The sequence below is a fragment of the Pungitius pungitius genome, chromosome 1 (assembly GCF_949316345.1).
Source record: "Pungitius pungitius chromosome 1, fPunPun2.1, whole genome shotgun sequence".
Taxonomy (NCBI): domain Eukaryota; kingdom Metazoa; phylum Chordata; class Actinopteri; order Perciformes; family Gasterosteidae; genus Pungitius; species Pungitius pungitius.
The window spans coordinates 11,028,522-11,046,863 of NC_084900.1; the positions used below are offsets into that span (position 1 = coordinate 11,028,522).

Sequence of the window (18,342 nt, forward strand, 5' to 3'; positions counted from 1 at the left end):
ATTTATTGACATCCAGATCTACAGCGATGCACCATGTACAAGCAAAGGCACGAACTCCCTTTTCCCGGTGGGGGGGGCAGTGTCGATCCTGGGTCCCACTGTATCCCACCACAGAAGAAACGGCAGCATGACGTACAGCTCTGAAGGTGTGCTGCTGTCCTAATTACCACCATCAGTAGGAACCCAGTATTAACCCTTTAAAGCAGGTTCCTCATTGTTATACAGCTTTATACAGCGGCTATGCACCGCATGAGAACCACCCAAACCCACAACCTTTAAACAGCAGCTGTAGAAGTAGAGAGGAAATGGGAATCCCTGTCTGGTGCTGCTGTCATGCTACATGCTGTAGGAAATAAGTCTGCTGTAAACCATTTGGTCAAATAACAAATGGTCCAGTACCCATTGAAAAATCCCTGCTTGAAGCACAAAACAAGTCCCGTATGTTTGCCATCGCTCCCTTCGTCAGGACTCGTCCTATTGATGCCTTTGAAGCACCAGCTGTAACATCACGCTTCCTTTGTTCAGTAAACCTTGTGAATCGCTGTGTTGACAGATTCACTCCTGTAAATGAACACTAAGCATATAAATCGATGTAATCGAGCACTTAAGCTTAATAAAACAGATCCAAAAGCTAATTGGCCAATATAAAAACGAACAACAAAACACATTATGCAATTTAAATATGGCACATTGTTAGAAATGTAAAAAATCTTAAATGAACAATAACATTGGACTATTTCCACTTTACCGCTTACAACTACATCACGTCTAGTATCCTTAGAAGTTTGAAGGCTTAAATCTATTTTCTTGTACTGAGAAGAGTTACGTCACAGCTTCATGTCATTAGAAGATCGTGACCTGGATCTGCAGGTGTCAAACTGCATTGGATCAACCTTTTCCTGTGTGCATTTGTACCATATCAGAAGGAAATGAAAGGATGAAAGCTCTGAAGAGCTCCCGTCTTATCACCAGTAGATGGCATAAAGAGCCTCACTGCTGGAGAGACACAAGTGATGCTGCAACTTTGCGTCAGCAAACCAGAGAAGTTCACATCATGTCTCAATAAAGTGGACAAATAACACCATGCAGAATTGTTTTTTAGGAAAAAAAGTTGTAAACACAAAACTACTTAGTGATTTTGTCTCTCCTCGGTCACTTTGTGGTGGTCGCTCGCTCTATGGTCATTTGGATTATTTTTGTGGTCACTCTTTGCACTGTAATTTGATTTTCCTACAATTGTCATTTTAAATTAAGGACCCCTGACCCCTTGGGGTCTTGAGCCTGTTCTCAGTTGACTCCTTTAGCAGAACATAAATCCCAATGAGCCTGGTCTTTAACCTTTTTCTTTTGTTCCAATATATGTAACAGAGCTATTTCATTAGAAAATACAAAACAAACCTAGGAAGAAAAATACATTCAGATACCTAATGTAAATCATACTACAAATATAATAATTCCTAACCATCAATAGGATAAAATAAAAAAAGTATCATAATGCACAGAAACCTACACATAAATAGATCTAAAAATGGAGAATAATATGTCAACATAAAAAATCTCAAACATTGGCCAGTATTAATTCAGAGCAAAAACAGTATTTCCCTAGTCGCTTCTTCCAGAGGGACCATTGTCGGTCAATAACGGACACTTCAGGATCCCGTTTTCACAGCATCATGGAGGTTCTCTCACTCACACACTCTCTGTGTGTGTGTGTGCGCGTGCGCCTAGACTAGAGCCCGCAGAGGGAAGGACAGGGCGGCTCCTAAGGACAGGCCCAGGGCCAAGAAGAAAGTCATCAAGGCCCCTGCTGTCTCTGCATCCTTCTGCTCCACCAGCCTGAGGAGAGAGGTGGGGTCCAAATGACTTTTTAAAATCATAAATAATCAAATTAAAACACTTTAGCCAAATAAGGTCCTTTTTAGGAGCAGTATTTCTATTCTAGTGAATCTTACTTTAAAACAACAACGTAGTCAAATATTAAACCAAAACTATTTGCCACTGCACTGACGTTTTTTTTTTTTTTAAACATTTCTAAGTTAAGGTACCAGCATAAACAGTCTATCCATCTATCAATCTAAGTGTTGTTAAGACGTATTGCTAACATGAAGAAGGCATTCCATGAAGTGATGTGTGTTTCTATAGTGGACTCACTGCGGCGCGTAGGACATGGACAGACATACGAAGTAGCCACTGGACAGAGAGAAGAGGGCCATGATGACGGTGAAAGCAGCGTCGTGGTGGAAGACGACGGGGAGGAAGGAGCGACTCTGGACGTTGCAGAGCATCAGCAGGGGGACAAACACCACCCGGGAGATCACGAGCGCCGGGAACAGGCGGGACTCTTTGCGAGGCTGCACAGGGGAGATTCAGCAAAAGGAGGGAAACAAGTGCCCAAAGGTCCATGAGAAGCGGATTCATTCACAACAACAAAGTAGAAGCGGGGAAGGCACACTCGCGTGGTTAAGCTTTTAATAGCAGATTATATTTAGAACTAATACATGACGTTGATACGGAACATTTCCGCAGAGAATAATTCCATTTGTGAATCAGCTTAAGCTCAGTCTTGTTTGTGTCATCACCTACAGGATGTAATTGATTGTAATGGAATATTATGCTACAGGGGAAGGGGAATTACAAACTGCTGTGCAGTCATGTGAGATGAATAATATGCATAACAAATAAAGATATATAAAGAATAAACACATACGCACCCAATGTATCAAGGTAGTGACGGTCCGACCGAACCAGTCGTTGATGTTGAACACCAGGAAGCAGCACACGGAGATAAAGTAGCGGTCTGAAGCGAGAAAGGACAGAGGTCCTGATGTCTGATAACAACAAGGATGACATCTGACAAACGTGTATAGTTAAATAATAAGAAAGGTCAGATGTGAGACGGGGTTTTCCTCTAGAATCGCCCCTTATGTATGTCGGTTTGGTCTTGGCTACACATGTTACACCGGAGAGCATTTGTGGCTTCTGTTTTTTTAAGGTTTCTTTGTGAGCATCACACTGGTTTTGAAAAACAAGGGAATATTGAAAAGAATCTTGTTTATAGCTCTCCTAAAAGCAGGAACGTGGGACCTCAAACGTCCCCCTCGTTGGGCTGAGAACCTCCAGCGGCGTGGCAAATCAAAGAAGGACTCGACCAAGCAGAGCTCTAACCCTCCGAGTTTAAGGAGCGTTAACATTCTCGAGGACACAGAGAGGCCACAGGCTACTTAAAGAAACTTGGTCTAATTGTAATTCATTCTTACTTTAACCGATCCAGTTTTACTCAGTGATTTATATTGACCAATTTGGTTTCATTCTTCAGCTGAGAAAGCCCAACCGTTCAATACAAAAGGATTCATTTAAGGTCACAGGCTCCTGACCTGAAAAAGTTTTTAGCGAACTATGCAGAAAAACTATTGATAAACAAAAATGGTGTAATGTTTTCAGGTGATTTAAAGGTGTTAAAGTAGGTGTTAGCTCCATACCTTTCGATCCAAATACTTACTTAATTATGAAAGTAAAAATGTTCTTAACCAGAGTCGGCAAAAGGACGCCAAGACTGGTGAATTAGTCGTGTAACGCTATAGGCATGACCCGGACAGACGTCCATCGTCATTGTAAACATTTTATCCATCATTATTCACGGAGATTAAACATTGGTTCCATCTATCAATAATAATTTGTTATTGTTTGTTAAAACTTCTACAAGCAGAAAGAGATCAAGGGAATTTGACAATCACACACATGTATGTACACTGGTACATCAGTATGCAGATGAGACATACCCCAATTTCCTGGACATGAGGTCCTGACATCTGCTGTGACAGCAGGGAAGACGGACAAAGTGACGGTGAACACAAAGGTCACACAGAACGCCATCACCCAGATCTAATGAAAGAAAAAGACAAGATCATTATAGATAATTATTCACTTTTGGGAATGAAATGCTCTTATTATTCGATAAATGGTGTTGCATGAGATACTTGTCCATAGTCAGTGCATCACAGTCGGTGGAGTTAGGAGGGCCAGCATGGGAGCAACACAACGTACCGTTGTAGACAAGGGCAGCAGGAAATGCAGTCTATGGACACCTACATGATTTAACTGTATCATGTATTTATATTATTAGACCTTGTTGTCAGACAACATGGAACTGAAGACTTTATATCCTTCTCCACTTTGTCCAAAGCCACTAGCTGCCTTTGTAATAGCTGTATGTTGACCTAGCAGAGCCCAGAGGGAGCTGGTCAACTACTGCTTTGATTGGTAAGTGAGTTTGTCTCATTGTTTGACCTTGACGCTTTAAAATAGTTTTTCAACCACACAGTGACACAAACTGACCATGGATAATACATTCTGCATTAGTGCATTGCTCTGCCCCGTGCTGGTGCTCCTGTAGATCTCTCTCACACACACAGAGACAGAGAGAAGAACCTCCTACTCAATAAACCACAATAACAAGTCTCACACCTTTTTGAAGACCTCAAGGACCGAGGCCTTAGCTTGTCCCTTCTCGACCTGCTCCAAGGACAGAAAGGCCTTCTTTGGGCCCTGTGGACCGGGGTCCACCTCGGCCTCCGCTGCTACACCCCCCTTGGTTGGGCTGCTGGTTGCTGAGCCGTTAGCGTGGCCAGTCGGCTTGCTGTTCTCCACTATGCTGCTCTCTGTAATCAAATAGATACAGGTTAGTAGATAATGGTCCCCTGGATTGATTTCATACACCCAGACAGTGAAGCACAGACTCGTCAAGTCAGTGGTAAGCAAACAGATTCCTCTCTCTGTCAAACACAGGTTTGATCAGCTGGATTCTGCAGAGGTCAAAGACCTTGCCCCTCCAACTCGGAGACGAATGACAATAATTCGGAGGGTGTAAAAAAGTCTCACCTTTCAGCAACTCGTCCGTGGTGTCTGCCTCATACTGGTGCCTTTTGTCCAGATAGTACTGAGCAAACTCCTGTGTGGAAAAACCAGAAAACGCAAATAAGGCCTGCAGCTTAAACACAAATGAAAAGATAAAAACAGGATATGTGCAGCTGGGTTAATAACTGTAGGCCTTGACTATCTAAGACAAAATTGAACACGTTTTACTCTGCCAGAGGCTCCAGTGTCCCATTAATTCCTGTAAATTCCCGTGGAAAGTTTCCAACTTTAAATAGTCCCGGAATGTTGCAACCCTGATTTGGGGCAATGTAGTGCTGACTGACCAGGCGTGGCAGCAGCAGGTAGCTGAAGAGCGTGACTAGCGTCCCCACACATGGCGTGATGAAGTAAACCAGCGCTGCTGTCTCAGAGTCTGTGCCACCTGAGTGACAAACACACAAGTTACATCACTGCAGCAGAGAGAGAACCAGGTCCTTCAAACGTAAACTGTGTGGCCTCGTGCTGCTTTTACTAGCTCGACAACTGCTTTCAATGTCCTCTCGTTACTAGGCAACCAGGGATTCGGCACCAGCTGGCCGCTTTGTGTGCGTGTGGGTGGCTCACTGGCTATGGCAAGCAGCATGGCGATGGCAGCGAAGGTCCCGGCGAGGCCCTGGCCGCTCATGAAAATGGCGCTGAATTTCTGAGGGAGAAGACCCACCAGGCCGAAGAGACTCCCCTGCAGCACGGCGCCGAACGCTGGGGAGGAGACGCATCATTTAAGTAAGCTCAGATCTGCTTTGAATGGGTGCATGAGAGTATCCAGAGGCAGTGCATTACTAGTAGATGGAGTTCTGAAGGGCTGTCAGACAGCAAAAGTAAAGCACCAAAAATATCCCAAATATAGCTCACACAACTGATTCACCTTAAATTCCGGACCATAAGCTGCTACTTTTGTCCCACGCCTCTGCTTATACGACAGTTTGGCTAATGTATCATTACGGGTTAATGAGAGACAGACAGGTGCCAGCTATCTGGCTGTCGGAGAAGGAAACAGAGCATCTGCACAAACTTGACGTTTTTCTACCACGTGAACACCTGCGGCTTATAGGCCGATGCGGGTTGTATATGTAGACATCTTTTTTCGTTCCAAGTTTAAGTGGCTTCTAGTCAGGGTGCGCTCTATAGTCCGGAATTTACGCTAGATGTTTGTAATACCCTCTGCTACTGCTTTCATGACTGTGGAGGAAATGCTCACACTACGGCTGCACGGTATCAAGAGACATTCTGACGGTATCCCGGTATATCATGGTATTGCTTTTTCAAGTTAACACATTAATTCCTTCGACGCTCACTGGCCAACTGTTCTAACATAAGTTGCTTAGATTTTCCAAAACCAAAATCATCAACAGAGACAGCTCCTCTCATGGGCACAAGCTGTGTTGGTGCATCTCTGGTCTCTCATTGTTTCTCCTGTATCCTCTTTTCAGTGTTTTCATGTAGCAACAGAGTTACTTGTTGTGAGCTGTACCCAGCATGCAGTTCGGCGGGGTAATTTTTATAAATGTACAATTATTAGTGTTTCAAATTGTTGTGTTGTGGTGTTTTACCCTGTAAAGAGTTTGTTGCGAGTTATTCATTGTTGTTATAAAGTTATAATCATGACTCAACTCCCAACACACGCTCTGACTGTCGGGCGGTCCAAGATGACGGGTTAAAATAAAATCTGCCGCCTGACGAAGAGCAACTTCAGTTATGGCGTAACACCGGTATGAACCGTGCAGCCCTAGCTCACACAACAAAAATGTACATGCATCTACTCTGAGCCTCTCAGCCTTTAACACAGTCACAACTTACAGTTGATGAACCAGATGGTTGCCATGGTGACAGAGAAGAAGCGGTCTTCGTCCATGGGCACTTTGACCAGCACCGTTGTGAGAATGAAGAGCAGCAGGATAAAAACCAAACTCCCTGCGATGCGCACTGTCTCCGATATCCTGAAACAAGAATATGTTTTAACAAAGAGTGGAAACCTGGACAAGCTATTCCACCACAGATGAATAATTCGGCATGCAGGTCATACATGCAACATTAACTCGATGAATGTCTTTTGGGGGAAATTGACATCCACGTGGCTCTGGACTAACCCGATTTGACGGCGGGTAAACATCCCACTGACCTCTGGTAGAGGAAGGAGTTGAGCAGGGTGAACACCAGCAGGGGCAGCTGGGACAGAAGGGTCATCCAGTTGTTGAAGTAGTACTCCGTGCGGACCACCGCTGTGCCGTTACTCCATTCTGTTGTATTTAGGCGACCCTGGAAATACTGCAGAGGAGACGGGACTGATGTCGGGATTCTCTTCCATGGAATCATGTTCTGTATTTACACATTTTTCAGCATCTTCTTACTGCCTCACAAGTTGTTTACATTGGTGAACTCAGAATAACTCTCCGAATCACTGTGTCATAAAATCAGAAACATGTATTTCTGCTTTGGTATTCTGATAGGGGATCATTTTAAAACTGTACTTGTCATTTCTTTGTGTTAACAAGGATTCAAATGACTTTGTGTAACATGTAGACAAACTCCCATGTTAACACAAAGTCACACAAAGCCTTCGTCAAGGCTTGGTTCTAGAGTCGAGCAGCTCATTATTTTTGCTTTTTACAGCCATCACCTTTGTATAACAAGTCCTTGTGAGGTGATCTCTGAGCTGACCTTGAGTCACATGATCGACTGTGCAGCTTAATGGATCCCAAATGATTTGTTGTATGTTAGCACATTATACATCAACAGCAAATCACTTAAACCACTACAAAAAATAAACTACAATCCAATCCACTTATGGTCATTACCATACTTTTTCTAGACATGTCTTTGATTTGTATAAACAGCTTATTGCCCATTACACCATTGGCCCCCATCCAGCATGTGATACTTTAAGAGGTTTAATGAAACCACCAGACCAACGATTTCCTTGCCGTCATTTCGGCATGCCACAAACTTCCTGACTGTGCCTAATGCTTCTTAAGAGATAGAACATGAAAGCAGAAGGAATATATAACGTGTGAGTTTGGCTGTCTTTGATGGATTTAGTAATTGCCATCTTTTTACCAATAGGGCCGTCATGAAGAAGTTCCATGGCAGCAACGTGCCCAGGCCCAGAATGAAGAAACAGATCCCCACCAGGCAGCCCCTGTAGACAGGAAGTGAAGGCTGTTACCACATACAGCCCCGGCCCCTCCGTGTGTTTACTGCACTCTCTACAAAATGGATCTAAAGTGCTAATTATTATTTTTCCAAAAGCCATCCCAGCATGAAAAGGCAGTAAACTGCTTCAGATTGACTGGGATGTTTTATTTAATATATGTCTGTCTGTGCAGGATGACTATGTTCCCCAGCTGGAAGGAATAACCCACACGGTACTTCTTCTTTTCGTTTCACTGAAGCCTGATTGTTGTGCCTTTGTTCTTCTTCTTCTTCTTCTTCTTCTTCTGCTTTTAAAAAAAAAAAAATTACTAAATGGACAGCGGTTTACTTTTATCGCATTTCTATTTGCCTATTTGTGATTGAGCAACAAAAAGTGATCAAGCTACGTTACTTTAAAGCTCCTCTCAGAACTTCCCTTCAGTGTTGCTTTTAGAAGTCCCTGTGGAAATAGAGGAAGGGTGTTTTCGAGCACCGCTCACTGCTGGTCCTAATATTATATTATTATAAGTAACATTCCCAAACCTGGTAGCAGGGCTGTATTAAGCTACTGCTAATGTGCTACTGCTTCATGAAAACGATACAAGCGCTTAACAGACTCATGAATGCAGTTAAATTACTACATCGTCGCCCGAAGAAAGCGGAGAAAGGGAGAGCTTCTGGTGTCCATCCGACTGTGACTCACCGGTCCTGAGGAGCATCTGTCCGTTCCTTCATCATGCTGTAGGGCGTACTGGTGATACTGCAAGGGGAACAGACCAAAAGTCAGATGCATCTCTACAATAACGGAGCGACGACTGCCACGGTTTCACTTCTGCGGGATGCAGGAATCGGTTTACATTTAGAAGAGAAGCTGAAAAGCCACATCACATGTGTGCAAAGAAGCGCTACAGAGGCCAGACACCAGTCTTGGGGCATAAACACTTAAGTATTGGACCAAACTAAAATCTCTATGTGTAGAATGTGAGCATTGACCCACAAAAGTGACCTCTTTAATGAGTATAGTGAGGATCGTGAGAGTCCAGTCACTACGTACACACCACAGGGCTGAAGGGGGCCAGGAGAGCGGTTTTCTTCGCCCCCACAGTAGAGGCATTTGTCATTATAACAGCCCCCCGCCCCCGGAAAAAGCATTTAAAAAATAAACAAAATGTATGTCTTTTATATTTTACTTCCCCCCCCCCCCCCCCTACACACAAGGCAGTTCCACACTGGCATTATTAATATGTTGCAAATATGTCCGCGTGGCGCTCGCAGCAGAGTGACTACCCCGTCACTAGCGCCCAACCAACTGATACACCGCCCCTCCCCCGACTAATAGCCGGTTTGCCCGACTACTACCCCCACCCCTGAAGTTGTAAACCAAGGGGAAACACTGGGCTGTTTTGCTTGTCGTGACCTGTTGAGCGTTTGGACCCATAACAGAGGTAGACTCACATCTGTCCTTCTTTTGGGAGCCAATAACACGCAAAACAAGTTGCCAAACTCCAGGAGAACATCGGACCACAAAAGGAAGTGCCGAGTTGCTTCCACTGAGGAAGAGGACGTGGACAACTCGTTATCCCACTGACGCCCGACAGCTGCGTCGGCCCCCACCCCCCTCCGAGGGGACACTTTGAGCGCCACACAATTCAGTTCACATTCGTCTACGTCCTTCACACGCCTTTTGTTTTTGACAGATCGCAGGAATCACACACACACACACACAATGTCCACAACATCTCTGATGGGAGGGTTCAAATAGGAGCCTGGGGGGGACGTGGTTGGAGGAAGCGCCCGCCTGCGTCTCAGCCTGACAGAATGTGCTTCATACTGTCAAACTAGAAATACAACAACCTTTTAGTCGGCTGGGCAGAAACAATTGGAGGCAGCTGGCAAATCATGAATAGATGGCCATATAAACTGCAGTTGCATTCATTTATTCAAATGGGGTAATGGAGGGCGATGGACAGGATATGAGGGGAGCAGACTCTGAGCAGACTACAATAATAATGACACACACCTGCTGCTTCCGAGCTCTCCCAGCTCTGTTCCTGTGACCACCATGAGGCTGCGTCGAGGTAAACCACACATTGTGTCCTTCTTAGCGGGTACAGTGCGTCCAACACGACTCACAGGGTCTACTTTCTGTGAGTGGGGGACGCGGGCGAGGCCCAAGCACGAACACTGCACACGGCCAAGAGGCCGGATAATGACGAGAGGGCCCCCCCCCCCGTGTCAACAGGAACGTCAGGTGTCCTCTCCGCGAGAGCCTGACACGAGCTACTGGACAGTAAATAAGCATGACCAGAGGGAGTGTTCTGTTGAACCACAGGTCGGTGGCTCTTTGAACTGCATTTGGGCCGAGTGAGACCATCAGACAAGGGAAGCTTCAGTTGATCCCCGGAGAGGAACCTCATGACTGCTGGTACACAAACGTTGTTATCATCACAACCTGTGAATGTGCGCAGTGAGGAAGAGAAAAGTGTAGCAACAATTAGCAAAACAGCAGAGGGGAACTTTCTAGTTCCCTTTCTCTGCAAGTCTTTGTTATTTAGCTGGAGGTTTCCATCCCTGACAGCAAACTGTAAATTCAGTCTTGCTGGGGCCACTCTTAAATTATCCTCACCAATAAGCTCTCACTTATAGTAATTGAAGAACACAGACGCACTCAGCTCATTCTAATCAGTAGCAGCAATCAATGGGTGCCAGGAAGGCCGTCCCATTTAAAAAAAACACACTATGCTCTACACAGGCACGTTTTATCACAGCAACCACAGACCACCAATCCCCTGCTTTGAGGTTGATAGGAGACAGCTAATCTCTTTAAGTAAACTGGGATTGTGTGCGAATCCGAGCTGGAACAAATCAGAAGGATGGCAAATGTAAATCCAAGAACACGTGATGGGAGGGCGGGAGAAGGTTGGCACCCAAAAACCTAAAAACAAATCAGTAAAGGATGTGCTGGTTTATACGCGGAGTCGCTAAAGTTACCCCTAAAAGGTGGAGGTCAAAACCTTTCCAAGCAGCCGAGGGTTTATCCTCCACCTTCCACGCTGAGTCACCGGAGATTACTGTCCCACACTGAGACACACCGAGGCCGTGTCCGTCTGAAGGATGGGTTACACGGGATTAATAGCATTAATACCGCGACCGGCGAGTACACCAATTCCTGTTAAATAAAAGTGTGTAGCCTAAACTACTAAGGACTGAGTATGAGGGGCCATATCATTTAAAGGCAATTAATGTGAAGGAACCGCGGTGTTCACGGTCTTTACACCTGCTCCCCCCCAGAAGCGAAGAAACACGAAGAGTAACGTAACAGCGTAAAAGGACGGAAGTTACATGTCGCTGTGGAACCGCGCACAGCTGCGGTAAAGAAACACGCGGGAGGCGTTGCTACCGCAACGTGAAACTCACCTCGAGTAAAATGTTGCTCTTCGTCACTGTATCTTCATCCCCACGGAATCAATTCAAGCAATTCGTCCTATCTGCAGTGCACCCAAAAACGCATTTGGGTGGGGGTGAACGAATAGCTGACGTTACGCGCATACACGTGGCGGGAATCAAAGACGGGAGCAGTTTTTCCCGACGTCATCCCTTCAAAGCTTCAGCGTTGTCAAGCAGGTTCCCCGCAACAGAGTGCTTCCGGTGTCATGTTAAATGTGGTATCCTCGCTGGTTGGTGATTCGTACGCGGTAGCCGTCTGCGCTGCTTGTGGTCCGCAGCGACAGCAGGTTCCCACTGTATAGCTGTGTCTCAATGTCGCTGGGCTGCATCCTTGTAGCCCCCAGCCTTCACGCCAGACCTGGTCCGCCTAAAAAACCGCATAGGCTGAACCGAGCGCTGTGTGAAATGGGACGGTCTTGCCTGCGGGGGGGACATCCTGTCAGCGTCATCAACTTCACCTCCACTGCAACCTGCGGCGCTTGACTGCGCTTGACATTCAAAACACAGAAAAGGATAATCTTATTATTTCATTTAATTTAGGAAGATATGCTTCTCCTGCGGAGCATGATATATTTCAGGCTGCGTGGAGAACTTGTTTTGGTTATTTTAAATTCAAATGAAATCAGTTAAGCCAAGTTCTTTCAGCGAGAGAAAAAATAAATGCACCAATCTCAAACCAGAGGAGATTCCATCAATACTGTCAATAAAAAAAAACAGCAAACACAAGTCCTTGCATACAAGTCGTATTTTTCTATTGCATATACAAGCTATTTTAACTGTAACCGTAAGATATTACACAATGTGTCCAAGCTACAGTAGCTGAATATCACCACACACATTGTTCTCCTTCCGCTTGATGCTGCTTGCTCCTGGCTCCATAAAATACAACTAAATGTAAAGTTAGTTTAGAATCACGAAGTAGCAAAAGTAGTAAAGCAAGTTCAGTTTACTGACTTGATACTGAGGGATATCCATTTCTGTGCATGTTATGAAGTATAAACTATATATAAAACCGCCTCAGCCTCAGTAAGATAATGGTCACCCAAGTGTGAAAGTTAAGCCACTAATAACTACGGGCGGATGCGGGCAGACGAGCTGCCGTTAACAGCGGCTCCCGGTAACGTGAGCTGGTCGTTGTGTATTCGTTTTAAATGTGTGTTGGTGTATTGATGTTCATAAAAACAGTACATGGACCGAGGAGGGGTTCAGGTGAGAGTCTGGATCAGATGCTGCATGGCGGCAGGGGAGTTAATGTTATTAGCGTCTCATGTGTATTTAAAAATACGACATCGGGTCACATAACTAAGATGTGATGTTCTATATCATATTATAACATTTAGATCGGTTGATATTCGAGTGGATTATATTACTTTACGTTACATTTCAAAGCAAACACGTTGGGGGGCAGGTGCTCAAACCAAAACAAAAGGGCACTCATCGCCAAAATTATTTATGAAATTGAAAATAATCATTATAATTCAATAAAAAACACAGTAGAATATTTTCAACTTATAGATCAATTTTTGTTAACAAACTAACTCAAATTATCAAATTGAATAAATTAATGAATATCAGGCAAAAACAGACAAAACAAGGACATAGCTCAACTTAAGACCTACCTTTAATTTCAATAATAGAATATTAAACAAAACTACTGAACTAATTTATCGAACAATAAAACTGCCTTTAAATTCTCTGTCTGTCTTTCGGTATCTCTCACCCTGTTCATTTAACAGGACAAACGTCAGTAAACAGCTGGACAAGGCTTTGAAATCACGTATTTCGTGAGTTTTTTGTTTGTTTATTTTTTAGGAAACGTCGGACCAGTTGCGACGTAATGTTTCCAGAGGCGCTAATGTGGTTAATTTATCACCTAACAGCGTGGGGGGATTGCACAAACCGTCATTACCTGTTGGTCTGATGCTGCAGCCGCTTGCAGCTCAGAACGAGCTCGAGGAGGAGGAAGAGGAGGAAGGAGAGAAGGAGCATGTCGGGCGAAATTGTCACAATAACTCAAATAAATGCCCCGTCAGATATCTAAACACATTTGCGGGGAATTGATGACAGAGAGAGTTATTTTTATTCTTAAAATCGATGAATGAAGAAAAAATTGGGCTCCAGCAGAAGGGGCTCTTTTCTCACCCAGGGCAAAAGGTGCTTGAGCACTATCAGCGGTCTAAACTAATCATGGAGTTATTATAAGCGAGCTCTTCCGCGCCCCCTATGGTCAGATCACTTGCCTCCGTCCTGAATCAATGTAAGTATCGTCGGCCCGCAATGCATGCTGGGATGTGCTGGGCCGCAAAAGGTGGATCAGATGTCTCCTCCAAATCGGCTGCTGGAGGTCTGCGTCCCCCGACCGCGTACAGAGGGGCCGGTGGAGAGTGACAGCCGGTTTGCAGCGGAAATGGCGTTTGTTGTTGACAAATGCGTCCTAAACATGCAGCCTGGCGCCATTGGGACAAAGCCGTTGCACATATTGCCGGCTGTAATTGGTCGGACGGCCATGATGCATTTTTGGCAATTATTTCTTTATGCCCTTAAAAACCTCTCTGGTGCTAATAGTACTTATTTTATTTAAAAGTCTAACATTTACATTTTATTTAATTTTTGTATTAATTTATAAACTATTTTATGTGCGGCATAATCCCCAACACACACAGCTCAGAGGCCGTAGTATTTCATATTTACTGCACGTTTGTAAATGTTGTACTCCCAATCATAGTATGTGTGATACTTGAACACATACAAGCATGAATATGATACAAGCCTCTGTTTTCTGTGATGTTGCTACCGAGATTATGGTTGTCACGATACCAAAATTATGACATCGATACTATACCTGCAAAAATATTACGACACCCGATACCTATGACACGATACCACAAATACTATACTGGAATATTTATCTATGATAGTAATAAATGAAACATCTGTAAGGTTCCCTTTTTACCAGCCGGTTCCTGCCCAGCTTTTTGAACACTTTAACAACTGCATTTATATTAGTATTAGCCTACAGCACAATATTAATGAAAACAACATCTGACTATATGAATTACATCATTTTACAGAGGGGTGTTTGAGGTGGGAAAAAAATCTAAAGCTATGTGGTTTGGGTACATTAAAGATGGAAATTGGATGTGTGGCGTGAGTGCGTGTGAAAACATGCAAAAGTGTGTGTCACACGGGTAAACCGCGAGAAATGGCAGCTGTGTTGGCTTGACAACAACTTCCCTAACAGTCAAACATCAAGTAAGTGCAACACAAGAAAAAGCAGACATTCTCTTTTACCCAGACGTTTCCTCTTGTCGAGACTTAAAAAATGCGTAAAATAATAAATACTTTGTACCTGAAGTATTTCCAGATGTCACGTCTTGTATCTTTTCTTTCAAGGACGGTCGGCAACAGCTCCTGCACATGAGGACATGTCTCCGCTGAGATGACTCCCTGTGACGCTGCCTGTTACGCTGCCTGTTACGCTTTTCAACGTAATGGTACCGCGGTACCTTTCTAGAACCGGTACACCGTGCATCATTAACTGAGCTGCTGATGTCCTGTGCCATCTGCTGGTACAATCATGACTTGTTCAGAGCGGACATGCAACGCTTCTTTTGAGTCAATAACTGGGTCGACTGTGATGCACCTCCAAATTATTCACATATTTGATCCCAATACATCTCTGTGTGCACGCGGGTACAATGGGTACAATGATATAATCATAATTGGAGTGAATGTGGCGCCAGAAATTTGACTGTATTATGTGACTCAGAATGAATTAAATGTTATTGAAGTCATACACAGCTCATTAGTGTAGAATAGAATTTGAAAATAGCCTTGTTTTACTGTACAACAATGGTTGAGCTGTGAGTAGAATGCAAGTCAATGCAGTTGAGAGTGTAATAAAAAAGAAAATGAATCCAACCCGCCTCCACAGAATAACACATAATTGTATGTGAGATTCAATGTCATATTATCACATTATATGTGATCTAACATAAAATCTCATATGGTTTACATTTTTCTTTTCTATCCATTAAAATTCAGAGAAGAATTTAACTCTAGCTCTAGAAGAGCTGACAGCCCCTGGGTGGTAATGAAGTGTGATAAAAAAGGACCACCAAGGTGAACAGACTAAATACGTTGTTTATCTGTAAAATAACAGACCGGACCTCGGGCTCTCTGAAGGTGTGAACACTTCACACTCTGCACTTTGTGGTTTAGAGGTCTTCCTGTTTTCAGCAGTGCACAAGCTCATCTATGTGTTGTAGACTATGAAAAGAATGACCGCATTAAGCAGGCTTTCTGTTCCACAAAAACAGTCAACTCTAAAGCCAAACTGTCCCATAGATAAGAACCAACCTCCGTGGACCTCTCATACCCTTGCATGCATGTGTATTCTTGTGAAGGTTCTATATTTACATCAATCTTTAAATATCTCTGATGGTCGCCCTGCAAATGAGGATGAGTCCAAGTGTACATTGTTGTGTGCTTGTGTGTGTGTGTGTAATGTGTGTGGGAGTATAAGTGCGTGTGCTTGTGTGTGATGTGAGGGAGATTTCTCTGTAAAGAGATGACTGTCAGTGTTCAGCAGTGGATCGATAGTAAAGGATGAAGCTTCTACTGAGCAGTGTGCTACTCGCCTTCTTCTGTGCACGCTCGAGTGAGTAAAAAACAATGATTCTTGATCTTCATATTCAAAGTTCATCAATTTCTCAATTCAAGCAAATTAATCCTATGGTTTTAGACTTTTGGGTTTGAAATAATTATAACAGCCTTCAATACAAATTAATGTAGCAATTCATGAAGTCAATTGCAATATAACTGACGTTTAGCTTTATTAAAATTTGAAAAAACACCAAATATGTTATAGCAATTATAGAAGAAAATTTAATTTCAAAATCAGCTTTAGCTTCTCAAAAACACAGCCTTTTGAGAAGACATTAGCGTCTACAAAGTTACTAAAAGTTACCAACGATTCATGCAGCACTAAACTGCTTATAAATATGAAACAAGCTATTTTTTCGAGGACAGTTCCAAATACGAAAGGAAAACAAGCTCAACAATATCAACCAAATGAACAAGTGACCCTATAAATGAACTGCTTATTTTCTGTTTCTTCCTCACCGGGTACAGAGAAAAGTGTGTTTCAATATTATAATGTCTTCATTCTGAAAAAATGTTCCTTGCATTCACAGTCTGCTGTGTAACTGTATTACTTATTACAAGACATTACATGTCATTCAGCTGACGCTTTTATCCAATTCAACCATAAATAACAATAAAAAAGAAAGTGCAATTTAATAAAATAAGCCATTTACAACTTGCTATAGATGAGAGACATTATTTCAATGAATCGGTGGTTGACTTGCACAAAAATTATTTCAGCGCAGATCCAGATTTAGATGAAAAGATGAATTTACCTTCCGTTTGGCTTCTGAAGCAGTGTAATGTTTGTGGTGTTATGATGAACAAATAAATGATGTATCACCTCGTTGTCTCTTCACAGGTGTTTCATCTGCCGGTGAATCTGCTGTTAGGCAGAGCCATGATGTCTCTGTGCTGGAGGGGGAGACGGTAGAGATCACCTGCTGCTGGACACTAGAGTATGAAAGAGGGAGAGTTAATTGGCAGAAAAATAAAACAGAGTTAACGAGGAAACAGATGATCTTCAAGAATTACTCTTATGGATCACTGCAAAATAAGACGTCTAACTGCTCACAACTGACCTTAATGCATGTCACAAGAGGCGATTCAGGGACATACATCTGCAAGGTGAGAGTGGAAATACCCAGTCTCAATGAGGTGCTAGGAAATGGTACCGTCCTCACAATCACTGCCAAGGACATCACAGGTATGGTGACACAACACCCGTGGCATTACAGTGTTGCATAAAGGGTTTGCCAATGGATGAGGACAAAATGTGATGAAAAACAAAGACAGTATATATTATATACAGTCATGGCCAAGGACAACACAGAGCAGGGTAGGTCACTGTTGCCCCATTAGGTGCTGTACGTACGCCCTGTTATATATGTAGTTTAAGCTGGTTGCCTCTGTGGTTACGTTTCAGGTTCTCAAAAAGTGCTTGCTCATGTCCTGAGGAGCCTGCCCCTCCTTGCCCTCATCATCACCGTGTTCTCCATCCACATTTTAGTGAGGAAAGCTCAGCAACAAACACCAGGTACAACACAGCTCCCACTCAGTTGTGGTGAAAACAGTGTCTATCACACGCAACAACAGCAGCATACGTTTTACACTACATTATGAATAATGGAAGAATAAAATCATGTTTCAGCTGCGCCGCAAAATCTACACACGACGGCTCAAAGAGGAAAAGAAAACGAAGAGGAAGTGGAAAGAGATAATATGGAGATAGAAGCAGTGAGAAGGACCAAGGCCATACAAAAGAATCATTCATGATTAAGACAAATTAAATGTAATAAATGTGCACCGTTTCTCTATTTCTGTGTTTCCTTTCACTCAGCTGTGTTCCTGAAAGCATGCCATTAAAATCAATGGTTACGGGGCCAGTGTCATTTTTTCCCCCGGATTTTATAAATAACCCGATACACCCGATACTCGCTATACAAACACAGAACTTCAGTAATGAGAAGAAACAATGTATGATTTAATCTGTAGGTGGAGTCTGATTGCACTTAGAAGACCTCTAGTGGTGGCACTAAAGAGATCACTATAACACGCAATGATTCATGACCCGTGCACACAGACAAATGGTACGGACGGTTTAAAGTAGAAACAGATAAACGGTACCAGTTCACACCAGACTTGTCTCATTTTTCTGTAAACAACAACTCAAACGATCAGAGTGATGTGAAAGATGGCTTTTAATCT

General features: G+C 43.4%; 1 protein-coding gene and 1 long non-coding RNA gene across 2 annotated transcripts; one reads left to right on the top strand and one right to left on the bottom strand.

The window, feature by feature from the left end:
• Nucleotides 1-139: 139 nt before the first annotated feature.
• On the bottom strand, nt 140-11,986 carry LOC119222287 (equilibrative nucleoside transporter 2). The gene is made up of 13 exons (XM_037478800.2): nt 11,461-11,986; nt 8,747-8,803; nt 7,969-8,050; nt 7,034-7,179; nt 6,712-6,851; nt 5,479-5,613; nt 5,199-5,296; nt 4,879-4,948; nt 4,465-4,658; nt 3,780-3,882; nt 2,712-2,797; nt 2,152-2,351; nt 140-1,836 (listed from the first exon to the last, which is right to left on the bottom strand). The coding sequence occupies exons 2-13, from the start codon at nt 8,779-8,781 to the stop codon at nt 1,725-1,727; spliced, it is 1,401 nt and encodes a 466-aa protein (XP_037334697.2). The 5' UTR covers nt 8,782-8,803; nt 11,461-11,986; the 3' UTR covers nt 140-1,724.
• Nucleotides 11,987-15,826: 3,840 nt separating this feature from the next.
• Nucleotides 15,827-18,041, top strand: LOC134102892 (uncharacterized). The gene is made up of 3 exons (XR_009956016.1): nt 15,827-16,150; nt 16,997-17,671; nt 17,786-18,041. It is a non-coding gene; the product is annotated as an uncharacterized LOC134102892 (long non-coding RNA).
• The last annotated feature ends 301 nt before the right edge of the window (nt 18,042-18,342 follow it).